Source organism: Megascapheus bottae, chromosome 15 (assembly GCF_031878675.1).
Source record: "Megascapheus bottae isolate mThoBot1 chromosome 15, mThoBot2.hap1, whole genome shotgun sequence".
NCBI lineage: Eukaryota > Metazoa > Chordata > Mammalia > Rodentia > Geomyidae > Megascapheus > Megascapheus bottae.
Window position 1 is genome coordinate 4,885,865 of NC_143523.1, and position 27,959 is coordinate 4,913,823.

A 27,959-nucleotide genomic window follows, 5' to 3' on the forward strand; every position below is an offset into this window, starting at 1 on the left:
ATAAAATACATCTGGGATTAGCAGGGGCCCCTGGACTAGGAAGCAAAACACTCAAGATCTTGGGAAATTATAAATAAGACCTATGTGTAGATAGTGAGTGAGATATGGTGGGACAAAGAAGAGCAGACAACTGGTAGACCTCATCTACAAGGTAGAAGAGGAAGACCATTTCCAGCATCTTGAATGGGATTGTGAAGGCACACAGGGTCAAGTGTAGGTAGCTCTGTTTATGTATTACTCAGGCTATTTCTCGGAGAAAAGAAGTCCTCATCTGTCGACCATTCTCTCATTTATTAAATATTTGTTGGCATCCTACAGTGTGGAAGATGCTGACTCAAGAGCCCCATTCTGCCAAAGGAACTCACTTTCCACAGTCCCCTCACTTTTGCTCAAGTGCCAAGTCAGGATGTGACTCCACCAGTGTCCTCTGGGAAATGCTGATTTTGGACAAATGCAGCCTTGGGGCCAGAGGTGACTTCCTCAGCCAGACCTCTGGCCAGGCAGATGTCTGGGATAGAGTGCATTGAACTGCTTTGTTACAGTAGTTAGTATGAATTAGTTTTTTTGTGAGTCAGGAAGGAAGATGTTGTTCAGACTGCATTTGCAGTATTTCATTTCCCCCACCATGCCAGTAAGTGCCTTGGGTCTGGACTGTGGTTGCATGGGGTCAATCGGAGACCTCTAGGGAGACAGACTTACAAAGTCCTTACTGTGACAGCATTACCACTCATACCCCAGTGACCTGGCTTACTTGTTGAGTCATCCAGAATTCTCCAGTTACATCTAGGACGTCTGTTACTCACACGCCAGAGCTGGCTACTCCAACACTGACCGGATGAAGCCCTTCCTTGCAACTTTTTTCAGTCCAGCATTGCATTGCAATAAAATGTTTCTCCAAATGAAATGATAGAAAATTCAAAACATATGCCTGCTACTCCAAAATGGCAAAGTGATACACTTTCTCAATACTTTTTGAAGTTTTTATTCCTTTGTTTTCTAATTGTTATTGTTGATCACCTTTCTGTTGGCTTGGAGTTCTCTTTCCCTCCCATAGATCTTGCATCTCAAGACTTCATATGTTGGTCCCAAAGACATAAATGTTACTGGTAGTTCAGTGCTAGCATGTAGCATTCTTGGTTCAAATCCATCTTAGTATCCACTAAGCAGTTTTTTGTACTGGTGGTTGGTATGGCATGACCTTTATTCTTGCTGAAATGCAGCTGGATGGTATTATTATTATTAAGTCAACAGATTTCCTTTGGCCAGTATTTCTCAAAACTGTTCCTATGGTGACTAAAAACTTGGCTTGGCAATTAATCTCACCGATAACTATATGATAACTACATGCCTGAAGCCACAGAAAATTTGCCTTGTGGAACTCCTGAAACATGTTAGTGTTTATCTTTTTTATCACTCACCAGAATCTCGTGCCATTTGATTTACGCAGTGTGAGCTGGCCAGATGATTTTTATGGGCTGGTAAATATTCAGTGTTTATCTGCAAGGCTGCTTATAGGAGCACAGCTTAGTAAAGTCCACCTGGGACCCTGCATTTACTAGTCATTCACAAGGCTAGTGGTTACAGATGAGAAGGAAAGATAGCACTTGCCAAGAAGCATAATGTTGAGGAACCAGGAAAACTTTCCTGTGATTCAGTGTTGGGATGAAATGATAACATTTTCAATGATAACATAGGATATTTCATTTTCTGATGAATACAAAGGCTGACTTGGAGAAAAAAGATGAAGAGAACAAGCCAGTCCCAATTGTTTGCACAAATGCCTTTGTATGTGGATATTAGCGACAACAATGGTGGAATGAATGACAGAGGGAGGGAATAACTGATCTGACTGAACCCAAGAAGTACATTTACATAATAGAATCATGGTAAGTGAAAGCATAGAAGGAGTAAACTGTGAGCTTCACTGGAGAGGCCATCATCTCTCTTTCAAAAGACATAATGACATTGGGAACTTCCAAACTACAAGTACAAATGTAAGTTATATCACTCCAAAGATAAAACTGGCCATTAAAGTCTATCACTTGCGACATAATTATAAAATGCAGTGTGACATCAAAATTCCCTCTGAAAGGCTAAATTTTATCTCTTGATAATGGCAAAGCATCTAAGTGTTCCTTTATTAAGAACTCAAAAGCTTTAAATTGATACACTATAAAAACAATAAGGAAGTGCCTGTCATTCCCCCAAGAGGTAGACATGAAATCTACCGCCTGTGAACACATGAAATTCAGCATTTGCAAGTGCCACAACTTCGAATCCACATTCTTCCCTTTGCAACACCTTCCAGACGGACAAAAGTCCACTGTAACCTGACCAGCTACTCTGTGTCGAGGAGAAATGTGAGCGGACAGTTAACATACCCCAGCCACATGAAGTGATCTGTAGTGCCTCCCTGCTGTACTGCCCCAGTGACCAGGTCTGGACAGGAAAGGAGCCAAGAGTCATCTATGCTTGGCACCTCTGAGTCCCTTTCCTTTACTGCCCTAAGCCGCAGCGGCACCCCCGACCCCTCAGGCTCATCTTGCTTCTCCTCTTCCCAAGTTCTACTTTTCTCAGATGGAAGGAATAGCCATTCCTCTTTCCTGGAACTGAAATGGCCATCTTTTTATGGCCTTACATAAGGCAGGTCTGTAATTCTTCACTCACTATCCACACATAAATGAAAAGCCAAAGTCTCAGGAAAGCTCAGCAGGACGATGTGGGTGCAGAGTCCTAGTGGCCTCCGCTGGAGGCACTGGTGGAAGGAGGGCAGAGTTGGACTGGTGAGCTCTAGCTGGGAGTTTGCCAGCCCCAGAGGTGGCTTAGGACCCTGCCTGGCATGACCCTAACATCTTAACATGAAGGGAGGGACGGCAAAGGCATGTTGTAAACTAGACCAAGCTGTACCTGTGTCCTTATAACATTGGTTCATTTTAAACCCCTTGGTGAGATCTGAGTTCTGTGAGGTTGGCATCCCAGCAGTTGTAAGTTTAGGAGAAGTGCCCGACCCAGACACCAATGAGAGAAGGTGGGCCAGTCCCGCTGCAGGCAGTGCATTCTGAGGGTGCACCCCACTTGCCGACTTCCTCAATGGAGTCCTTGGTGGAGTTCAGGAGCTTCCACACCACAGACCGCAAGTCTGTGTTCTCTTTCCCTGACTGTAAAACAGGCTAACCATGGCTGTTTCCTCACTCTCTGGCAGCTTCCACCCTCTCCGCTGGAGACTGTCACGACACTAGGACACCAGACTTCATAGCCTCTGAGAGAAATCTGCTTTGCAAAATTAGCCATACATTGAAGCAGTGTCTTCTCTTAGAAGGAGGTCTCTGGGACTGAAAGCATTGTACACGATCTCTGCATTGCTCATTTGTTTCTCTCTCTCTCTCTCTCTCTCTCTCTCTCTCTCTCTCTCTCTCTCTCTCTCTCCCTGTCTGACTCTGAATCTCTCTGTCTCTCACTCTGTGTCTCTGTATCTCCCTCCCTTTCTCCTTCTCTATGTGTCACCACCACTTTTTGGAAGCCTCCCTGGCTTGCATTCTCTCACCGGAATCGTGTGGGATGTTGCTGAAGAGAGTAGCTTCCCTTGTCTGCAGCCAGCTCTTTCCTGCTCCACATTGGAGCTGGCCACCCAGCCAAGCCTCATCTCCTGAGAGGCCGTGCATGCTGGGGGCCCTGGATAGCAAGCCTTCAGAAGAATGAGTAGTGCGACGTGGGGCTTGGCCGGGAACTGAGGTCAAAAGAGGGTGGTAGGCTGGCAGTGGTTACTCCGAGTTCCCAGTCAGATGCGTAACTACAGACTTCTCTCATCTCAGCCCTAAAGCCCAGCAATGCTCAAAGAAAACCAGAAATGCGCTCCACAGATGAAGACGCCTCTGTACTTTCTGTTCCAGGTGCTAAACCTGCCCCCGGGATCTGCTTTGAGAGAGTCAACTCGGCAGGTGATCCTTACGGCAACTGTGGTAAAGACTCTAAGGGTGTGTTCACCAAATGTGAGATGAGGTAGGATATCCACACTTCCGGCCACACCACGCCTTGGCAGTGGCTTCTCGCGTGACTTAACGTGAGCTCCAAACTGTCCCTCTTTTGAAGTTGTTCCTTCTTATCCTTCCAGAGATGTTAAATGTGGAAAAATCCAGTGTCAAGGAGGTGCCAGCCGACCGGTCATTGGGACCAATGCAGTTTCCATAGAAACAAATATCCCACTGCAGGAAGGAGGTCGGATTCTGTGCCGGGGGACTCACGTGTACCTGGGTGATGACATGCCTGACCCAGGCCTCGTGCTGGCTGGGACCAAGTGTGCAGATGGAAAAGTAAGACCAAAATTCTCACTTGCACCATAAATGTAAGTCTGGAATGGTGCCCATTGAAAGACAGCCTGTTCGAGAACTGGGGTAGGAGATTGGTTTGTTTTCCTAAATCTACTTCTCAGAGGGCAGTCTGTGGAACCCAGTATTTTGGACCTAGTAGAAAGTGTTGATAAAGCTGAGATCCCCATCTGTCCTCTGAGATACAGATGTGTGGGAATCAGGCTTGTCTTCCCAGCACTTTCGTGTCAAGAAGTCGTTTCTTCTCCCTGTCATGAGTGTTTCCAGCCAGAAAATTACTTAGGGAAGAAATTCAATAGCAGAGCATATTGCTCTTGGAAACGGGGCTTGGCTTTTGGCATCACGTTCTCCAGCGCTTGTTCTCACCTGGGCAGAGTGGGACATCAGATGTGTTTTCCGAGACCCTGTTGAGAGAAGGGAAGCAGGATCCACAGAGAGGAGGAGCTGCTACACTGAGATCGTTTGAGATTTAAGAATAAAATTGATTCTTTTAGAGACATAAATTGAAATGTTCTTATTCTGCCACATTGATACTTTTCATTTTACTAGACGTTCTCATCTGACTGAACGATAGCAAATTCACAAAATGGTTTAAGGAAAAACAATGAATCCTTTCCCGGTGGTTTTCTAGATGATCATGAAATCCCTCAATGAAAAGGAAGAGCAGACTCCCCTACCGAATCCCACCATCAGAGGCCAGCCATTCCTGCCCCTAGGCCCCTCCTGTCCTGGGCACTGGCTGCTCTTTCCACCTTGCCTTCCTTCTGTCTTCCCTGCATTCTGTAGGATTCACAGCAAGCCCCTCTCCCACATCACGAGAAAATCTGTTACAATTTCAGGATTGGCTCAGACCATGAAGTGTAAGAATTCAGTAGTGTTCACGTGGGCTTTAGTTGTAGAAAGGGCCAGGTTGGGATTCAGACAATAGAGACCTGAATCTGAGCCAAGCAGAACATTATTAGAGTACATTTCCCTGACAGAAAGAGGAGCTTTCTCGAAACTTTGTTCTCTGTGTTTGAACTCATGTGTGTGAGGGGAGATATCCTGAGCCATTCGCTCTATCCCTTCTTCCTCAGATCTGCCTCAACCGTCGGTGCCAGAATGTCAGTGTCTTCGGCGTTCATGAGTGTGCCATGCACTGCCACGGACGGGGAGTGAGTAGACACTGCTACCTTGTCCCTAAGCACAGCACTTCATTTATAAAGGTGTTCACAATCCCTGGCACTTATTTAAAGCCTTTTAAAGACAGTGGTGCCCTCTCAAGATGTCTTCTAAAGATATTCATTTCCTCTGACCTTTACATGGCAGGAGAAATGTCATTTCCATGGAACAAAGCAAATCAGATCGAGTTGTAATTATCTCTTAAATTAACACTGTGTGATTGCAAGAAAGCACTCTGCCATCTTCAAAGTCATTTCAGGGCTAACCCTGCTCCATGAAGAGCTTCACACTGTCACTGCTCACAGAGGGCTGTCCTCTCTCCCAGTGATCCAGACCTGGGCTTGAACCAAAATCCTTCCAAAAGGGACTAAAAGAACCACAGCCCATTTCCCTGACTGTGGGTTTTGGACACAGCATGCTGTGAGTTTGCACACCCACGGGCTGTTACTTTAGTTCAAGAGGTCTGTAAGAAAGTGGAGGACTCTGTTTATGACATAATTTATTTGTCCTGATTGTTACGAATGGAATCATACGAATCTTGATTAGCCTTGCCAGTGGTACAGTTATATTTTTCTGAAACTTCTTCTACAGAACTCATGCTCCAGATTCTGTTTGTAAAAATTTCCATGTCCTTTCTGACAATTCAAGCATGGGATGCTGTGGGGCCAGTGAATGAGAGCGTTGCTATGGGCAGATTGTCAGCAGGAATCGGCCAAGAGGCTCAGACTTCTCCCAGACCTCAGCACACACGGGGAGCATTGCCTGGTCACAGCATCACAGGAAGACATTGCCTTCTTCACAGCTCTTCTCCTTTGGCCTTCACCTTAGGATCAATCGGGCAGATGGTTGGATTGATCCAAAGGGTCCCTTTAAGCAGAAAGCTGACACCAGTGGCGCACCTCTCAGCATTTCTTTTGGCCTGTCAATATTCAAGCATGCCTTCAGCAGGAATGTATTCAAGGAGGGCCTTTAAGTCTGCTTCACTGACAATAGTCCTCAGTGGCTTCATCATACACACTGCTCAGAAACTCAGCCCTGTGGCCCATAGTGTGTTTCTTTAGGTGGAGGAGAATTAGACCCACCCCAGAGAAGCCCTGCACGGTGGGCTTTGTGCTGGGACTCCACTGGCTTCTGGACTCACTCCCTGCATTGCATGCATATCAACAGTGAGCTCATAGGCTCAGGGACCTTCACTGTCACTGTCCTCGGCATCCAGGCACACCCTTTCCTGGGAGCCTCCATGAAGGAGGCTCCTCCCCCATCCAGGTACTTGTGCAGGGACCAGCAAGGGCAGAGACCCTCTTCTGGCCACAGCCATACCATCCCCTTCCTTCACAAGGGAGAGCTGGGAATGACCACAGGATGTGCAAGACAGCGGTGGGCTCTCAGGAAAGGATGGGCAGGACCGTAGCTGGTGCCCCGTGACCTTTCTCAGGTATCAGGGACCGTAGGTGAGCCTTGTTCCTTCCGCTGATTGGGACACCCAGAGCCACACTGCCTCCTTTCACCTCCTGTCAGCTGAAGGCAGGAGTGAGCCTGAGCTCGTCAGAGCCTCTGATATCCCCGGTCCCTGATACAGGTCCCTGCTCCCTGCCCATCACAGTCAGAGAGGAGGGAAGGAGGCCGGAGCTTTGGTGTCTTGCTCACTGCCTTGGGCGCTGACCCCCCTGCATGTGATGTGTGCTGAGGGTGGCTGTCGGGTGCTGGTGGCCACGGTGCCCTTGTATTTGCTGTGAGGCTCAATTAGGACTCAAAGACGTACCATGCCTCGGGAGGGCATGGCCTCAACGGCTCCCTCTGTCTCTCTCCCATGCTGCCTTAAAGGTGTGCAACAACAGGAAGAACTGCCACTGCGAGGCCCACTGGGCACCACCCTTCTGTGACAAGTTTGGCTTTGGTGGAAGCACAGACAGTGGCCCCATCCGGCAAGCAGGTAAGTGAGGCCCGACCCTGAGGGTGGTGTCTGAGCACCTGGGAAAGGCAGTGAGCCCGCACCGGACGTGCAAGACGAGCTTGATGTGCCCAGCTCCGCGCCCGCCCAAGGCCTCGCCCTGCGTCCCCACGCACTCTCCTGTCTCCCATCTTTTACGAAGCCCCCGGACTCTGCTGTGGCTGTAGAGTTTGTCACATCTCGGCCTGTGACACTTTGCTCAGCTGACGCAGTATGCGTGGCAGACGGCCAGATGGATATGAGATCCATGGTCATATTCAAGCACCTTGTAAAGGCCAGGCCCGACATGCAGGCTGTCAGCAGCTTCTCCATGGCAGCTGCACCCTCTGATCATCTCTCCTTGGGTCACCTGTAGAACGAAACGGTCTCCTGGTGGCAGGACTGCAGTCTCTGAGTTCCCACTGCAGTCTCCCACCACTGAAGGGCCCTCTGTGGCAGTTCCCCTTTACAAGGGGGCAGGCCAAGGTGGCAGGCCACCAGCAGGGGGCACCGCTGGGGACCGGCTGGGCCGGCTGCTGTGGCTTCCCCAGTACTTATCCAGCCCTGTGACAAGTAAACCATGACCAATGTCGCCTGAGGGGAGATCACGCGTCCCCAAGGCCTACTGCGACTGGCAGTGCGGAATCTGTGGCTTTGCCACCATTTCCATGACAACAGACACAACAGTGCTGTGTGGGGCCAGGGAAAGCTTTCGGGATCAGGGAGGGGACAGGAGGCCAGGAGGCACACGTGCAGCTGTGGCTAGAGAAGGGCAGGCCCCCTTCCTTAGGTGTGGCAAGTAGGAAAGGCCCAGAATGCCTTGCCTTTTTTCCAGCATCCGTAGAAGTAGGTGGGTCCACAGACCTCCTTATCCTTCCTGGCAGCTCCGCCTTGACAGCCTGTCCAGATAGCTTCAAATCATGATCCTCAGGATTACATGCGTGAGCCATCAGCTCCCAGAGTAAAGTGTGTGTTTTAATTCACCAAGGGCCCTGCCGCCCCAGCCCATCTCTGTTCAGGTTGACCCAGTGTCACCCAAAGAGCCTGGAGGAGAATTACAAACTCTGCACACTGCTCCACTATGGACTTGTGCTACAGTGTACATCACCTGTGCCATACCCAAGGAGGCCTCAATTTTAGAGTTTCCAAATGCAAAATACAGAGGGGTTCTTCTCAGAGCAGGGCCTGCTACCTCTCTCTGCCACTCTGCAGAGGACGAGCGAGAACTTGAGTAACTGAAGCCAGCTGCCTGGCTGGCCCAGCAGCCAAAGGCTTGTCTGCACACTTCCTATGTGAAGCATCCCCTGATCGTTGCTGGTGAGGAAGAGGGCTTGAGATCCTTCCTCTGGATAAAGTCCCAAGGACCCCTCTTTCTACTTCCTAGCACATTCTGGTCTCCTCATACAGCTTCCAATCATAGTCCAGCCAGAAAGTGACTCATGGCAACTGTCCCTTTCCTTCCCACATGCTTGACAAGTAAACAGAGAGCATCAAGTCACAGAAAAGGGTGATGTTTTCACAGAAAATAAACAGCATCCTCCCAGAGAAAGGAGATTGCCACCAAGAAAGGAGATTGCCACTGACGGCTGTGTCATTAAGTCCCTCACACAGCAAAACTAGGCCCAGAGGCTTTTCATTCAAGATAGGATTTTTCTTCTCTTTTTCACTATCTAGTATTAGATGTCCAGAAATAGTCACATTCAATAAGGAGGAGGAGGAGGAGGAAGCGGAAGAGGGGGGAGAAGAGAAGGAGGGAGTAGTTTGCACCCGTAAGCCTCAGGAGGCTGAGATCTGAGGATCACGGTTCAAAGCCTGGCAGGAGAGTTCGTGAGCTCAAAAAAAAAATTAATAAGAAGAAAGAAAGAAAGAAAGAAAGAAAGAAAGAAAGAAAGAAAGAAAGAAAGAAAGAAAGAAAGCGAGCAAAGTCTAGCACCAGAGAGTGAGAGGAGCTGGAAGTCACAGGTCTGTGACGAGGCTGGAAGGACGAGCTGGAAGGATTGCCCTCTGGGAAGACGTTAGCAAGGCTCCATGGGGCCCTGCCCTGGCTCCCCCATTGGCCCTTTCGTCTTGTCCACTGCGGCATCTATGTGGTCCCGCCAGTGCCCCATCTGCCAGCCTGTGCAGTGAACTCCCCAGCTGTCAGCCATGAATGATGGCTACATCCACTGAACCTCAAACACGACCTTTGAAGTAAGACTAATTTATTAGTACATCACTCAGGGGTTTACTCGCTCCGTTCCTGTTTATTCCTTCAAAGTTCCCTGCACCATAAATGCCATGACTTGATGTCTCTTATGGTTTATTACCACGGCCTCCTTCTGTAAGCCAAACATGGTTTGTTTCAGATAACCAAGGCCTGACTCTGGGAGTTCTGCTGAGCGTCCTGTGTCTCCTTGCTGCTGGATTCGTGGTTTATCTCAAAAGAAAGGCCCTGATCCGACTGCTGTTTACACATAAGAAAACCACCATTGAGAAGCTAAGGTACCCTGGGTTTGGGTGGTTGTCTTTTTGAGAAAAGATGAGTGAAAGAACAGCCAGCAAACCATGTCTTCCCTCATTGTCCTTAGCAGAAAGAGTGGCAGATGTGGCAGATTTTTCTGGGGCATCTTTTCAGAGTATTTTGTTTGGTTTTTGTAAATTTCTGCCAAACCAGCTACTGCTCTTAACTTTCCCTTCAAACAAACCCCTCCTTGTTTCTTACGTAAATATTGATGGCAGTGATGAATGCTGCTGGAGGCTTTCTCCCACCCTTCAGATGGGAAAAGCTGTGGTCCAACTATACCCAGACATTACCGCTGAAATGCAAGCTTCATACAAACTACCTCCAGGCTGTCACGACTTTGATACAAATGGTGGTTTCGAGGGCATATAGCAATTGTTTTTCATCCCTTCAGAGTGTGAGATAATTCCACCTTCTCATATGAATCGCCATAAGCAAAAGAAAAAAAATGAGCATCAGTACAAAGGAAATAGGAAAAGTGAAAAGTTAGGCCAAGGCGAAGAGCATGGTTAGCATGTATGGGCTTTACCTTGCAGGGGTGTGCGCCCTTCCCGGCCAGCCAGCCGCTCCCATCCCCGACAGCCTCACCCTGCCCACCTGGGGAAAGGCCCAGGGAGCAGGCCCCTGTACTCCAGCACTTCCAAGGTAAGCTGAACCAGCATGCACTCTCAGGGTTCCACAAGACAGGACCTGGGCCACACATAGGAATTGGCGCCTGCCCGGGTCAGACACTTCAAACAGCGCACACCGAGCCAGAGTCTCGGTGAGGGTCTGGAACTGCCAAGGTCTCTACAGCAACCCCTCCTAGAGCTCTCCAGACACAAGGCGAGCTGCATTCCCGGGCTCCTGCTAGAAAAGCGTGCAGAACATCCCGTCCCTAGGCCCCTTGCTGGCTTCCAAAGGTGACCCTCCGGCCTGGTGAGCCCACTTTAGTCCTAAAGGGCCACAGCTAGACCTCACCTTCATATTTAATTTTACCAAGTGTTCTCTTTTCTTTTTTTAAATTTTGTGGTTGTAGGATTTGAACACAAGGCTTTGCTCTTATTAGGTTTCTATGCCTCCAGTGTTCTTCCTGCCCCTGCATGCAACTACTTTCGTCTTCCAGAAGTTTCTGTGATCACGCACATGTACCACCGTGCCCAGCTTATCATCTTTAAGGAGCTACACGAAGGGGTTTCAGTTCAGCATGTCTGTTTAAGCACAAAGCATATTGAAACCCTGTCCACTGTAGTCCCCTCAATGATGCTGAGTCTTCTAGGCCTTTTCGGTTAGGGCTGGCCTGGAACCACAGTCTTCTCAATCTTAGCTTCTCATGTAGCTTGCAATGATGCGCACAGGCCACTTTGGTCAGCCAAGCATTGAGAAGGAGTCTCTAGAACTTTTCTGCCAGGGTCAGCCTCGAATGTCACTCCTCCTGCCCTCGCCTCCTAAGGAGCTAGTGTTGCAGGAATGGTGCGCTGGCATCTGCTCAAGAATTCTAGAGCATCAAACTCTGTCATGATTTGAATATCAAATGTCCCTTTCAGGGTCTCATGTTGGCTGCTTGGTCTGTGTCTTTATTTCTTGGTGCTTTTTGTCTGTTCATTTAACAAGTTTTGTTTGTTTGCTGCCTTGTTGGTTTACTGTGACAGAGTCTAACAGTTGTAGCCCAGGCCAGCTGAAAGTTTGCAGTCCTCCAGCCTCAGCTTCCTGGGTGCTGGGGTTATAATTGGGCACCGCCATAGCTAACTGTGCACCCAAATACCAAACACCACCCCTCTCTGTGCTCCAGATCCGGGAAGCAGGTGTATTTCTGTTGTAATTTGGGTATAAAAGCATCCCCCTCTAGGCACCCTGGTTCCTTGTCCCTCCCTTCCCCGCCCTCCTCTCCCTTTGGTGGTCACAGACAAGTCTGCACTGCTGCTGTCGTGGTGACTTACAGCCCGGCCCTCTGCTTTGACCCTGCAGGACAGGAGGTGGCCTCCGTGTCCTAGCGCCCACATCAGCAGACCCCTCCACACCGGAGCTGAGCCTGCGCCACAGTCCCCTCAGCGAGTGCTCCTGCCCCTGCACCAGGCCCCACGCATGCCCAGCGGCCCAGCCAGGCCCCTGCCCGCCCGCCCCGGACTCAAGCAGACCCAGGTATGCCTCGGCGCTGACTGCCTGGAGGTCCTTCAAAGCCAGCCAGGCTGCTTGCTCATGTGGACTTGGCCGTCACTCAGCTCCCAGGGTCTATGAAATGGAGCTCGTTCAGCTATTCCAATGGTTAAATGAGACACTCAGGACAGAGCACTAGTATATGACCTACAGTACGGTGAGAAGACGGTAGAGTTTAATTTACTAGTAGTGTGTGTGTGTGCACTCACACATGCGCTCCAGTGCACACACACACACACACACACACACACACACACACACACATGCACATGCTGGCCCTGGGGCTTTGAACTCAGGGCCTGGCACTGTCCTTGAATCTCTGTGTTCAAGGCTAGTACTCTACCACTTGAACCACAGCTTGGCTTCTGGATTGCTGGTGTTTAATTGAAGATAAGAGTCTCATGAATTTTCCTTTCTAGGCTGGCTTTGAACTGCAGTCCTCAGATCTCAACCTCCTGAGTAGCTAGGATTACCCGTGGGAGCCATGATGCCCAGCTACTAATTTTTTTTTGTTTACTATTCAGAGAACTTAGCATGGCCATACAACTTGTCACCAGGGCTGGGACACCTTTTATCTGCCAGGAGCTATGTGGATAGTGATAACATCACTCACGGGCCTGGAATTATTCCATTTCAGTTTGACTGAAGTTCCTGGATCTATTGAATTTCAGGCCTCTCCCAAGGTTGCCTAAGTATGCTGAGATCAGATGGTGTGACAGGCCTTACACAGACATATAATGGACCAGCGCGTGACCCCAGGCTGGACATGGCCAACGTGGAAACTCAAGATGGGGAGCCCTAAGGCACCACTCTCAATCAGCCAGTTAGTAAAACAGAGGCAAGGCATCAGAGGCACTCATGGTTATCTCTCCTTACTGACTCAGTCTTCAAAGTCAGTTCACCACCTGCTGAATTTCTCTGATCTAGCTTTAATACTGCACTGGGTACTCTTTGAATATTTTATTTTTATGCTGTTTTTTGAAGGGTAACTGTTGGTCTGGACCATGAATGTGACCCTTCAGAATAGAAAACGGAGGAGGGACGAAGCAGATGAGAAATGCAAAATATGTTTTTACTTCAAGTTCTTCTTATAAGTTCTGCACACTTGCACATATATTCACAAAAGTTATTCTTCACAACTTTCTAAGCAGTATCTTTTTTTCCTTAAAGTCAACCCACATCCTCAGTGTTACTTTAACAATGACACTGAGCTTGAATAGAGAATAATTTTAAGAATTTGCCAATTTGGGGTGTCTCTAATTTTTGCTATTAGCTCTGTTAGGAAGATCTAGAAAAATCAAGTTTGGACCTCTTCATTCACCTACATGAGATTTTTTTTTCATATATTTTATTGTAATTAATAGAAGGGTTACATTATATTCACCAGATAGAAGGTGCATTATTTCATATACATTGATACCCTTTCTCATGTCTTGGTCCCCATTTCCCTCCCCCCACCCATACCCCTCATCTTATTTTCCCCCTTTCCCTATCCAATTTCAAATAACCAAATACACATTTATCCAATATATCAGATAACAAAGTAAAATACTGTAACAATATGAGATAACCAAGGGACAGCAAAAGAGATGAGAGAAAACATAGTACACCTACATGAGATTCTTAAAAATGAAATATTGCATTGGAATATCATCTGAACATTTAAAGACTTATGTGAAATGTTCATTTAGGACATTCATGTTTCTATATCATCATCATCTTATCTACCGTTGCTGGTACCAAATATGAATATTTCAACCCTTGGCCAATTTGATAGATAAAACCTAATCGTTCCAATTTTTTCATGTCTAGTAGTTTGATCAATTAGTGAGATGGGGTATAAAAATGTGTGGGTCAGTTCATCAGATTTTGCTCCCACTATGTTAGATCTCTTGCTGTTTGTGATACACATAATTGAGTTTATGTTTTCTTGGTGAACTGTAAGATGTTTTCATCATTGCGAACTGACCCTTGTTAGCTTTGGTCATCTTTATTTTATTTTTATGTATTTATTCATTTAGTTAGTTAGTTAGTTAGTCCGTCATGGGGCTTGAACTCTGGGCCTGGGCGCTGTCCCTGAGCTCTTCAGCTCAAGGCTACTGCCCTGCCCCCTGAGCCACAGCGCCACTTCACCTTTTCTAGTGGTTCATTGGAGGTAAGAGTCTCATGAACCTTCTTTCCCAGGCTGCCTTTGAACTGCAGTCCTCAGATCTCAGCCTCCTGAGTAGCTGGGGTTACAGGCGTGAGCGACCACGCCTGGCTGCTCATCTTTATTTTAAAGTCTACATTTTATTGTCATTGAAAAATTATGTCTTTTTCCACTTTTTCAACGTTAGCTGACACAGCATTTTATTTAAAAAAAGGTTTCTTTGAGACATTTCATTCATTCTGCTGCTCAGTATCTTTTAATAGATGTCTTTGGATCATTTACAGTTAATGCAATTATATTCGGATTTAAGTCTATTATGTTTGATTTCTTTCCTCTGAGTTTTATTTCTCTGTCATCCACCAGCCATTCACCACTGAAAAGGCCACATTTCTCACTCTTACTATTGGCTGCTGTCTGTCTGGAGTCTTTCGACGACATTATAATACAAACCCACCTCATACAGGGAACTGGAATTAATTCCAGGCAGGTGTAGGGAGTATTTGGCGGTGGCTGTCGTTAGGCAGCACAAATCAAGTTCACCGATCTTTAGTCTTTCCCAGACCCCACCCCCATTCCCTGTCCACAGTCACACACCCCACAGAAAACACAGCCACAAACACTGCACTGGCCAATCTCAGGCTGAAAGGATGAGCTAACTCTTTGTAGAAGACCTGCAGCTTCTACAAGCTTCTTTGTTTGGTTTTGCAGAAAGCAAGGACAGGTAAATCAGCTCATTCTTGTGTCATCTGTTGTGACATTGTAAAATGAGCTCTAGAATTTAAGCTTCTCATCCTAACTGCTCCGACTGGATAAAGGGGAAAAAATTTAATTTCCTTCTCATGCCTCCAGCTAGTTTAGAAGGAAATGATTCAGTGGATTATTCATCTAGTTGTTGGCCCCCTGCTGCTAAGCTTCCCAGGGCCCCAGCCTGAACAGGTGTGGCAAAGTGTGGCTGGAAAGAAACAGGGAGGGAGGGAGGGAGGGAGGGAGGGAGGGAGGCAGGGAGGAAAGGCGAGAGATGAGAAGGGAGTCAGGTGCCCAGACAGGCCACACTGTAGAACAGCTCTGTGCTCAGCTTCAGTCTCCTACTTGTCAGATCTGTGACCCACCAAAAGCCACACCAAGAACTAGGAGAAGAGATATAAACACATGTTCTGTATCTTATAGGGAAGAGGTAGGCGGCAGGGGTGGAGGAGGGCCCCACAGGACTGAACACAGAGTGAACGACCACTGTCCTTCAAGATGGGCTCAAGCTGCTAAATTTCCATTCGAAAGTAAGGGTTGGAGGCTCAGCTCACACGGTGAAACACTTGCCTTGCAAGTTCCAGTTCCAGTATCACCAAAGCATTTTTAAATGTGACCCTTAAAAGACTGGAAGAGCCATCGCCGGTGGCTCATACCTGCAATCCTAACTACTCAGGAGGCTGTGGCTTGAGGTGCTGGCATGCTAGCCTTGATTGAAAAAGCTCAGGGACAGCATCCAGGCCCTGAGTGCAAGCCTCGTGACCATAGGAAAGACTAGAAGATGGGGTCAGGTGATAGACACACCTCACTACCCAGCACCCAGCTGTGGGACACGGGGCGACCCCGGGAGGAGACGGCAGGGTGTCCTGGGACTGGAAGGACGTGCTGAACTGCAATCCTTCATGCCATCTCTTCTGATCCAGCAGCTTAAGGTTTAAGCCAAAGCATGCTCCGTATCACATCAAAGAAATTTCTCAGCTCGCAAAAAATTCTGTCCATAGGAAAGCAGGTTGAGAGTCAGTAGATCGAAAGGCAGTTTTCTGCTGTCAGACTGCAGCATGTCCCTGGTCTGAAGGGCACCGCCATTCCTAGACAGGGCATTCTGCTGCCAAGTCACTGGCTGACCACTCGCCTCGCTGCCTTTCTAAACACTTGCCCCGGCACGGTGTGTGAATGCCAGCAAACGTGCGAGCGTTCTCACCTTTGCCTATTTTCATGTTTTACGCATTCAGCTTTCTGAGAAATGATAGTGATTTTCCTCCTAGAAATCTTATCTGTGAGCTGCAGGGCTGCACTCGGTGGCTGAGACGGCTCCTCTAGTCAGATTAGCTTCTTCAATAGACTGGCGGGAAATAAAAAGTAACAACAGAGTCCCTCTCTCACAAAGACAGACTTTTGTTGAATCCAAGTCTTTTCCTGAGAAGGGTGACAGGCCCGTGGGAATACTTACCAGCCCTGCTTCTGCACTGTAATTCTACACTAGAGAAACCCAACAGAACAACACTGGCAGGATTTGTTTCTTCTGATTTTGTTTATGTGTGTGTGTGTGTGTGTGTGTGTGTGTGTGTGTGTGTGTGTGTGTGTGTGTATGGGGGGGGATAGTCATGGGACTGGGATTTGAACTAGGTCTCCTGTTTGCTGGCAGGTGCTCAACCACAGAGCCACACTGCCACTGTTGGGGTTTTCTTGTGTGTGTATGTGTGATAGGATCTCACTTCCTGCCCAAGTGTGTGCCTGGACTGTGGTCCACCTCTTCAGATGTCCCACTGTTATAAGGGTGACAGACACACGCCACTGTGCCTGGCTTCCTTAGTGGAGATGAAATCTCAGGGACTCTTCTGCCCGGCCTAGCCTAGAACCACAAACCTCCCATGTCGTTTTGGAAGACAAGAAAGAGACACCCAGTCTAGCTATAGGTAAGGAAGGGAATCTCTGGAACTTTTCCTCCTAACATCAAACTATCACCCTCCGGTTTTCCACTCTCGTGTAGTTAGGATTCCAGGCGTGAGCCACTGGCACTTGGCTTCTATTTGTGTTCTTATATGTACACATCTTATGTACATGTGGATACCTGAACGGTATACCCATGGTGGGGAGGCATGGTGTTTTGGTACACACGGAGTTTCTGCTTGTGTTTGAACTGTTATGAGGAGACAACAGATGCTAGCTGAGCCTGAACACGTGGCTGAGCCCTTGACAGCCCTCTCTCTGCTGAGGAGGAGATGTGAGAGGCACCCCAGTCCACCCAGGAGGAAGAAGGCACAATTAGCTGCGTGTGTACTGGAGGTGGGGCTCAGTACCAACCTAGGAAGCATGAGACCCTGAGTTCCAGCCCCAGTACCATCAGAACAAGAAAAGTCCCGGCTACAGACCCATCAGGAAGATAGCCAGAAGTGGGAGAGCCACGTGTGCTTAAAATGGACGTATGGAAACAGATGCCGGGGGAGGTGAGGGAGGCCTACAGAGGAAACAGCCCTGGGCTGGTATAACCTAAACCCTGCCAGCTGCCCAGGGGTCCTAGTTAACATGTTACAGGCCTGCCCCCAACTGCCCAATGATATCCCTTTTCTAGACTTCGCACAAAGCAGCGGGGTTGGGGGGGGGGCACGGCCACCTGGCCTCTTCATGGAAGAGGCTGTAGCTCTTTTCTTTTATCTTAACTGGACAGGCCACTGTCTGCCAGCACTGTGGGGTAGGAGCGGGGCAGTGGTGCCTGTGGTGTCTGTGATGAAGGGACTCTGAATTTCCTGGCAGAACTGAGGTCAGTGCTTTCATAGACCCTGCATTCCACTCAACAGCCCTGCATCTGCATTTTACCGCACTTACAATCTTTGTGCAAGGCTGCATCCAAGACAGTATCTTCCAGAACAATCAGGCCTGGCTCTCATAGCCACAAGAGGAGCAACAGTGTTATGGGGGTCCCAGCGCCCCCTCATGGAGGGCTGTTACTGATAAGCAAGAGCTACTCGGCACAAACACTTCATCAGGTAAAAATGGGACCAAATGACATTAAAGTAAACCATAACTTTATGCAAATCAAGTCATGGCCAGAAGGGAGCCTCCATCTCTCAACCGTTTAACATGTGAATTCAGTTTGGAATGGGGTGTGAGCCCTTCTCACTATGTGACTGGCCGAGATTTGTCAAGCCTGGAAATCTGATGCTGCTCCCTGCTCATCAGAAATGCCAAAATGGAATAAAGAAATGCAAATCCGTTCAGCAATGTGTTCTAAGGAGGATGTAATACAGGAGAACTTTGCAGCCCAGCCTTCATTCCCTCAAAAAAAAAAAAAAAAAAAAAAGCCCTGATGATTACCAGGAAAAAGCAAAAAACCCAGCATCCTTCCATGCCTTCTCCAGACCTCAGGTCTTCCTGGCTTCTCCACAGTCCACTCATGAAGCCCCTTGCCCACCTGCTGCCTATATCCCTGTCCTACCCGTACAGCAGGTGCAGAGGACCTCAAAGTCCAGCGCTGTACATGTGACAGCCACATAGCCAGGACATGGATTGGATTTGACACAGTGAAAATTGCGTCTTGTCACAACCCGAAGGGCTTTGCCTCTTGCTAATCCTTCCTTGCCAAGGGCCTCGTATTCCAGAACCCTACGTGAACTGGGCCTGGTGTCTCACGGCAAATCATCCACCGTGGCTGAAGGTGAGAATGCCATGGCCAAGGCATCTCTCTCCACTCCTCTCCTCTCCTCTGCCCTCTCTTCCTTATCTTTCTCCTCCCCTCTCCAGCCCCTCTGTTCCTTCCCTCGTCTCTCCTCACTCTTTTCTCTCTTTCCCCTTTCTCTCTCTCCTCTTTATTTTCTTCTCTTCCTCTCTTTTCTCTTCTCTCTGTCTCTTCTCTCATTTTGCTTTCTCTCCCTCTACTCTTTCTTCTGTCTTCTCTCCTCTCCCTCTGTCCCTTTCCTCTCCCTGCTTCTCTTTTCTCTTCCTACTCTTTCTTCTTTTTCTCTTTCTCACTCCACATACACATACACCTGTGTGCATACTCATGCACACACACACACACACACACACACACACACACACACACACACACACACACACACACACACACACACACACACAGAGTTTGGAGAACATAGAATTACCAGGAAATCCGGCACATCATTACAAGATTCAAAAGTGTGTTTGTTTTCCCCTCATCTGGCCTCCTGTCGTCCTGCTGTTGCATTGTGCCCCAAATCCTCTCATGCCCAGACAAGTCTGATCCCCATCCCCCTGTTTATGCCTCCCACATAGCTGGGATGGGAGACGTGTACCACCATGCCCAACTTTCACTGTGCTGAGATGGAAGTCTTGCTAAATTTTTTCCCAGGCCAGTCTTGAGCCACAATCCTTTTGATCTCTGCTTCCTGAGTAGCTAGGATGACAAACATATACCACATTGTCTAATCTAGTGCTGGTTGTGTGATAAAGCTTTTGAAATGTTTTATATAAATACGTATGTATCCATGAACAATATGGAATACTTTAAATTTACATTAGCAGTATCAAGCTATACTTTTCCATGCAATCTGTGCTTATACTGGTTCAGGTTCTTTTGTTCCTAGAAGTTCTTTATGGCTCTGAATCAAATATTCTATCTTGTCTTTAAGGCCAGTTAGGACAATTTGCTCTAATAAGCCCCAAAGCGGACTGCACTGCCTGGGCATGTTGCAGTTGCAGTCGCCTCCTCCTCAGCTCCTCCTCTCCTCCTCACTTCCTCACTGCAGGCGGGTCCTTGCTGGCTTGCGGGCAGCGTCCTTCTCTATCCTGAGCCCCTCAGGAGGGAATGCCCCGGGGGCTGGGACTGTGTGCTCCCCTTGCAGGTCTGTTTGGCCCCTACCAGGCCCCGGGTCAGTACCTCTTGGGGCTGTGCTACATGGCTGGGGACTTAACCAGTCGCACACATGGCATGCTTTCAGCCTCCAGGCTCCGGTGTGATGGGTGCCTTGGGGTTCATTCTCTTGGCATGGTCCAGAAGGGACCCCTCCATCCACTCGGGACAGGTGGCAGTATGTGTGAGAAAAGAAAAAGCAGAAAGGCAAATTTCAACAGACAAACAGGTTTTATTAGGGAGGAAAGCCTGGAAGGGCAAGCAAGTCTCCTTCCACCAGCTGAGGAGGAAACGGCACACCCCCTACGTCCAGAAGAAGTGAGGTCGGGTGGGGAGATGGACGTGGGGTGAGGTGGAGGCAGGATGGGGGAGCAACATCCTTTCGACTGAGGACTTTCAAGGTCCCACAGCATCTGTGTCTCCCGAGGATGTCAGTGCCAGATGTGGCCTTGGTCTCAGGGGAAAGGGAGGAGACAGGACACGGTGCAGTCAGCAGCTGGGTCAGTTCTAAGCTGTGTCTGTTGGGGGAGGAGAGCGCATTCAGTTCCAGTCATTCTCCAGCAATATATATTCTTGATTTCTGTATCCTCTCAGCACCAGAGGGGCTCAAAACCAGAGCTGGGTTTTTTTTTCCTGACTCCACAGTTGTCACCAGGCCCTCTTTTATTTCTTTTTTCACCTTCCCACCTCCACCCCCGTGCTAATCCAGGGATTTAAACTCAGTGTCTTGCACTCTCATTGAGCACTTTTTGCTCAAGACTGGTCTACCACCTGAGCCACAGCTTCACTCCTGGGTTTTTGGTGATTAACTCAAGGTAAGCGTCTCACAGATTTTCCTGCCTGGGCTAGCTTTGAGCCATGATCTTCAGATCTCAGCCTCCCAAGTAGCATAGATTACAAGCAGAGCCACTGACACCTGGCTAAAATTTGGAAAGTACATTGTCCAAAATGCTTTCAGATTCTTTGCACTCCTTTCTTTCCAGGCTGTGTTGTTCACTGAGATTGAATCTAAGAACCTCTTACTTGACTATTTCTTGTAAGCTATTTGATGCTTTAAAAATATTAAATGTGTCTGGCACATCTGTGATCCTAGCTGCTCAGAAGGCTGAGATCTGAGGATTGCAGTTCAAAATCAGCCTGAGCACAAAAGTCTATGAGACTCTTCTCTCCAATTAACCACCAAAAAACCTGAAGTGGTGCCGTGGCTCAAGTAGTAGAGCAGTAGCCTTGAACTGAAGAGCTCAGGGACAATGCCCAGGCTCAGAGTTCAAGGCCCACGACTGACACCCCCCCCCAAAAAAAATATATATATATATATACACACATATATAATCTATTTTCATCCATTCGTGGAGGCTTTCACAGACAAATAGCCTACCCTGGCTACAGAAGACTTACATATAGCTTCTGCTATTCTCCAGTGCCTCCATTTCAATGGTTTATGACATTTCTTTTGTTCCATAAATGGAATTCTATGTTTTTGTGTATTCATTCTGGTCTTGGGAATTCAGAGTTTGGACACTGTCCCTATTTATTTTTGCTCAAGGATAGCACTCTACCACTGGAGCCACAGCTCTACTTCTGGCTCTTTTTTTGTATGTGCGATTAATTGGAGAATTTCATGGACTTTCCTGCCTGAGCTGGCTTCAAACTATACTCCTCAGATCTCAGCCTCCTGAGTTGCTAGATTTATAGGATGAGCCACTGGTGCTGGCAGAATTCTAAATCTTTGAGACAGATATGGGCTAACCATGTTGGTTAGCATCTTCTCCCCAAGGGAAGGCCTGTGTGCCTCTTGGCATTTTCTGGTGATGACTCCATCCTTCCTGCAGTGATCTCTCTGGGTAACATATGTGTTTATGATATGTGTTTATTCCTGCTTATCGTGTAGGAGCTGATAGCACTTGTGAATTCCTTATGATGATGGTCAAGGCAAAGGGTTATAATTGGAGTCTAGCACATTTGTTTCCAAATGTCTCCATATTTGACATAGGTGGCTGGTGATGGAATATGGTCCAAGGCGCTTTGAGTTTTCCTGCAGATCTAGAAGAATTTAGAAAGGAAAGGCAATGAGATTCCAATGCATTTCTTTGTTTAAAATAGCACATAGACCTAAAGACCTATTAGTGAAGTGGGAGGCACCTGGAGACGAGCTGTGCCCCACTGGACTTGCCATGGAAAGCCAGAGTTCAGGTTTCCCAAGTCAGCATGGGGACCCCAACCCTCCCATCCACGTCAAAGCACCCCTACAGGGGCTGCTGTCCACTGTCTCGTGGGTGTCCACATGTCCATGCCTCTCACTGGAAAAAGGCCGGCCTCTTCTTCCACAGCCATGTGGCTCCCTCTAGGCTGCAGAAAGCCAACACCCACCTAGGCACCATATTAGAATGAAGCCATTTTCAGGTTTCCATGCACACTACATCCTGACCATGGTGAGAAGGGAACACAGGGCCTGGTGCTATCCCTGGTGCTAAAGCCAGAATGTCCAGGCAGCAACTCAACTGCTTAGGTGACCATATCATTTATCCTCTAAGCTAGGGGATATGACTGAATGAGATTAACAAAGAAGCCCATTAGCATAAATCAGGCCTATTTGAGGTGAGCCAGAATGAACGGCCATCCTAGTTATCGGTTTCCATGATACATCCAAATGTATTGTAATAGGCTATAACATATAATGTATACATCACTTTTTCTCTAGCATTACCATAAAAACCTGATATTATCTTTATTGCCAAGACGAGAGGCTTAGTCATACTTAGCAGCAAATTAGTATCACTTAGTAATGAGTTATTTAATAATGTCCTACAGTTTTGTGGGTTTTGTTTTTGGGTTTTTTAGGGGGGTTTTTTGCCAGTCCTGGGCTTGAGCTCAGGGCCTGAGCACTGTCCTTGGGCTTTCTCAAGGCTAGAGCTCTACCACTTGAGCCTCAGCACCACTTCTGGCTTTTTTCTTTGTATGTGGTACCGAGGAATTGAACCCGGGTCTTTGTGCATGCTAGGCAAGCACTCTACCATTAGGCCAAACTCCTGGCCCTGAAGTCATTTTTTTTATAATATACAGTCATTTTTTTAATAATATACACTGAAATCTTGTTCATATAGGAATGAGAGTGTGGCCTTCGCTTGCCACTCTGACTCTGTGGGTAGGGTTAGTCGCTATCTGAAGATCAATTCACTATGACAGTTGCAGACGGTAGCAGAAGCTAACGTCACTCACGGGCGACTGTGTGCCAGGTGTACGCTAAGAGCGTCACTTGCGCCATGCTCCCATCAAGGCCTGAGTGAGGCCCTGGCTCCTCTCAGCCCACAAGAACCTCATGTGCTCATGGGCTGCTGGATACAAAGCCTGGCCGAGGACACACAGTTCAGCCTCCTTACTCGAATCTGTGTCTCCGTTCCTAACTGGTTTGTTCAAGCCCTTATTGCTGCCCTTCATGAAATCTAATGCAGAAGTGTCATTTGTCTGTGACCCAGGCCCTTCTGCCCGAGGCTCCCGCACAGAGGGAGGTGCCTCCTCTCCTCTGCACGGGGAGAGAAATTCACCTCATGTGTGCTCGTCATGTGTTAGGCTCCTGGACACACAGAACACAGAGCCCGGTGACTGCCTTCTGCTCAGGGTGTTACTTGATACCAGGCTGTTCCTGGGAGCAGATGATCCTCCTGCCTCAGCCTCCCGTGTAGCAGGGACCTCGGGGACCATGGGCTCCACCAGGAGGTGGGTGGGGAGTCCCACCACACCTGGACATGACAGTGAGTCACATCAGTTATTTACCAGGATGTTGTATCTGTCTTGAGGCCCGGCACCATTCCCATAGTCCTCTGCATGCATGCGTTCTTCCAGGTTCTGCTGCCAAGAGCAGAATCTCAGCCAGAAGACAGCTTACCACCTCCCTAGGAGCAAGGGTGAGGCTCCAGGTAACCTTTTAAACGTTGTAGACAGGGCCATTAGGAATGCTGAGCCCATGGGGACAGAAGAATGTGGCAGTAGGAACTGAGGTCACGAGGCAGCTGAAGGATGGACACTTGGAGTTCTGGGTCCAGGAGTCAGGGAAAGTGGCCTGTAGCACCAGCTGTGCGTGTACGGCTATGGAGAAGGGAACGTAACTCATGTCGTGCCTGAAAGGTGTCCCAGCTTCGCATGCCAGCTCTGTGTGTGAGCTGGGAGGTTCCTGAAGTCACAGGAGAATTCATGATCCCTGGGTGTGAACGGGCAGAAAATCCCAACGATAAGCTGTACTTGTTAGGCCCAGAGGCCCCCGAGGTGCTTGGAACTGCACAATTCTACAGGCACATCTTTAAATATTAGAAATTTGGGAGAGGAAAGTTTGCAAAGGTTAACAGTCACGGCTCTGTCCATGAGGGGTTACATGCAGGAAGTGAAACCTTCTAGAACTTCTCAGGGAATGCCATGGGTTCTAGAGCCGAGAGAAAGAACACTCAAAGTTTCACATTTATTCTAGGGACCCCATAAGCCAAGCCCCCCCCAGAAGCCTCTGCCCGCCGATCCTTTGAGCAGGACACCCCGGCTCACCAGCCCCGGGGTATCGAGGACCCCAGGCCAGCAGGAGCCTGTGCCCCGCCCAGCCCCCACCAGGTGAGTCTTTCTCTCTTCATCACCATTGTGCAGCCAAACTATTGAAGCTGGGACAGGAGAGGGGAGGGCTAGGTCTTGCTTCCAGCCTGCTCTACAACTGCAAATGATAACTGCATGTGGGGCCCTCTCTACAATCCCAGGGCCCACAGATCCCTCAGCAGTGGGCAAGCTCCTGCTGCCATAACTCCCAAAAGACCCCCTTGGTCCCATCAGGGGATCCCAGTGTGGAAGGATCACAGGTTAAAAAGTATTTCTGTGAGGGTAAATGGAAGGGAGGGAGGGCCCTGGAGGGAGGGAGGGCTTCTTTGTATGGCTGAGTCACCTGCTGGGGTCTCCTGCCTGCTCTCCCACATGGCACAGACTTCGAGGCTCCCTTCTGCACAGGAACTGGTACATGGTTTGGCTGAGGTGTATCCAATTTCCAGGGATTTTGCCAGCTGGGTTTCCAGCCTAGTCAATACCTACGATGAAACCACCTAGACTTAGCTTAAGATGTATTAAAAACAAAGCTAATGACTACTCAAAACATCACTTTCCAATCGCTTTTACATCTCTTGGTGACACCCCCCAAGGGGAAGATTTCCCACTGGGCAAATGCTGATTCCCTGGCAGACTGTTAAAGTCAGAGCAGCACACAATGGCGCTGAGCTCACAGCCACTCCGCCCTCCTGCCTCCTGTGCCCCTGGCAGGGTGCCGGCTTCATGAGCTCAGAGGAGCCAAAGGTACTGACTGTTAGCCAGCTCTGCACTAACTCGGGTCTCTGATGGGGAAGACACACTTCGGTGGTTTCATTACAGCCCTTGGGAAGAACATGTGGCCTGTGAAAGAAATAGCTGCCTAATAAATCTCCGAGATAAAGCTGGTGGGAGGGTCAGGATGATGGTCTCATTCCTGACTGCAGAAATGCAGAACAATTGCATAGCATCTTGCTTATTTCACTGTGGTTTGCACATTGAATTTCAAGTTGCTTTTCTTCTGCTAGATGAATGGAGAGGGGAAAAAAAGAACACTACATGAGAATGAGGGAAGTTTCCTTTTTACAAATGGCCTCAAGTAGTGGACTGTCTTTCCACTGCTGGTGGCACGGGAAGGTGACTTCCGTGTTCATTTGTGAGAGACGCCGACGGGCTCTGATTTTCTCTGGGCCTGAGAGCTGTGCTATCTAATCCAGTAGCTCCTGCGAAAAGTCACAGCATACTGTGAATGTAGCCCAGTGGATTTTGAAGACAGGACTCCACCAGGTTAAAAGAAAATGATTACTAAAGTTAATTGGCTGCATTTCCCTCCCCCCCACCTCTGCCTCCTGTGGTTGCTAGGAAACCTAAGTCCCTCAGTGCCTCACCCCCTTGCTGCTGTGTGGTGCTGTTCTAGCATGAGCTGGTGGGTACTGCCTCGGAGAAGGCTTCTCTGTGGTCCTCTGTTGAAAGACACTGGGAAATCTGGATCCTTGTGATGGGCAACTCCTGCCTGGAGGAAAAATGGTCCCCAGCTCCTCTGAGTGCTGGGCGATCTCAAAAGACTGGCTGGACACCCACCCTGGCCAGCTATGCTAAGAGAAGTCACTCCCAGCACCTCTCATCACCATTTTGTTTCCTTCTCCTCCAGACCTGCTCCCAAGTGTTTACCCCCAGTGCCCAGAGGCACCCACTTGGCCTACGTGAAGTGAGCAGCCGCCGCCGCCGCCTTCGTTCAACAGTGAAGACACAAGTTTGCACTATCTTTCCACTCCAGTTGGGAGTGATATTTTTTGTACCAACTTTGTGGGGGGGGGGGGGGTTGGGAATGATTTTAATCTTTAAAACACCAATTATGTCCAAGAACTTGGAGCTACTGCCGTGGGCGCCGTGCTATGGTGCTCTGTGTACTTGCTCAGGTACTTGTAAGTTATTAATTTATGCGCAGGGCATTCTACACGCGGTGTGCGGCGGTAGCCGTCTGCCCCGCCGCTGAGTTTCCCACGGAAGGAAGGCTTGTCATGCTTTGAGTGCTCGCGGGACCTTGCAGGCTCCTGCTTGGGGGGATTCTGGTGTTTACTTCTGATCAAGGTTCTCCTGGCAAGCAGCTTCCCAGCCACCACATCTGGGTGTGTGGCATCAGACCCCATTTCCAGAGACACCCCCCCCGCCCCCCCCCCCCGGAAACTCTGGAGTGGTTTTCCTGAAAGTCTTAGCTTGAGCCACAGCTGGGGGGCCTGCCAGTCCAGGCTGAGTCTCACTTTCTGGGCGGCCTTGGGCCCCTGCATACTGATAGACCCCTGGGCCATGCTTTTGCCATGCAGAGACAACAGGGAAGGATCTGGTTTCTGGCCAGGGATCTATGGAGGGAACCTGAGAGGCAGACAGGAATGTGGAGGCGTGGCCACACCAAGCCAGACAGACAGACACTTGACCTTGAGCTGACTGACCACAAGTGCAGACAAAGAGGGGATCTTAGTGGTGCTCTAGGCTTTTGCCTTATGGAAACATCAGGAACTTCTTTTTCTGGCTGCTCTTTCCGAAGGGCTGGCATGGACTCACTATTTAGATTGGAAGGGTGATGTTTCTACAAGTGCCCAGGCACTTCAAAACCTCCATCTCCCTGCACTGCTTGCAGCGAAGCAAATTATCATGAGGTCTTCTCGACTGCAAGACAATGACCCCATGTTCAGACAGATAGATGAGGCCTTGCTTGGGACCATAATGGTTTTCAGATGTGAACTAGTAACCAGATCTAGTCAATCAGGTCTGTAGATAAGAATCTACAGAATTTGACAGCATCCTCAGGCTTGCAGAAACTATAGCCAGATGGAAACTGCGGCCAAATGTGCTCCCTGGTTCAGCCTATGTCTGCTTCCCTTGTTAGTAGACACTGGACACAGAAGCCTGAGTTACTATGCAGTTCTCTCTGGGGCATCCTGTTCTCTCAAGTAGGTGACAGGAGTGAGGTGTGTTTAGCATAGCCTGAATCTTAAAAACTTGCATCTGACCCCTTGAGCATCAGGGAATGTGATTAGGAACTCAATTTCCTAGTCCTGTATTTTCATGAAGGGCAAGCTAGAGCACACCACCTCTTCTACCTGTCACTCTCCCAGTGTCTGCCTGGAGAGCTGGTTTCAGGAGGAGATCTTTAAGGTGTCCGAATCTAGCAGCATGAATAATGAGGTCAAAGCCATCCAGCCTCTTGCAGTCTTCCGGTTGGTCAGATCTGACCAGTTTCTGCATGAGAAAGCAAGAGCTAATTGTTCCGCAGCTTTATGACAAGACTTTGTTCAGGGTCATTTCAGTAGTTTTCCTATGCCTTTTGCAGCAGAAAGAAAAATATGTACCAGGAATCTTGGCTTGCCTTCCAGAAAACACAGCTGCCTTTAACTTTGCCTATGCTCTCCAGTGTATCTAAGGCAATGGTATTTGTGACAATGGATAATCGATCCATGGCACAAATAGTACACAAAAATGGAACCTAGCTGGAATACATTCCAACTCCTTTAGCATGCATTTATTACATAGTTATTTCTTAAAACTGTAAGGCCATGTTAGATGCTAGTACTGCTGATGTGATGCATACAGAATTGCTGCGACTGATGTGACATTTGGTAATCGTATGAAGGCCA

The 27,959-nt window shown here is 48.5% G+C and overlaps 1 protein-coding gene across 1 annotated transcript in view; it reads left to right on the forward strand.

Annotated features, from left to right (window-relative positions):
- Adam12 (ADAM metallopeptidase domain 12) overlaps positions 1-26,140 on the forward strand; it is a 252,762-nt gene extending 226,622 nt beyond the window's left edge. The window contains exons 15-23 of the mRNA XM_090345624.1: positions 3,891-3,999; positions 4,112-4,310; positions 5,402-5,479; positions 7,311-7,419; positions 9,762-9,897; positions 10,453-10,561; positions 11,864-12,037; positions 24,236-24,369; positions 25,976-26,140. Of these exons, the coding sequence (XP_090201750.1) occupies positions 3,891-3,999; positions 4,112-4,310; positions 5,402-5,479; positions 7,311-7,419; positions 9,762-9,897; positions 10,453-10,561; positions 11,864-12,037; positions 24,236-24,369; positions 25,976-26,036 (1,109 nt within the window). The 3' untranslated portion in view covers positions 26,037-26,140. The remainder of the gene's footprint in view (positions 1-3,890; positions 4,000-4,111; positions 4,311-5,401; positions 5,480-7,310; positions 7,420-9,761; positions 9,898-10,452; positions 10,562-11,863; positions 12,038-24,235; positions 24,370-25,975) is intronic.
- Positions 26,141-27,959: the final 1,819 nt, after the last annotated feature.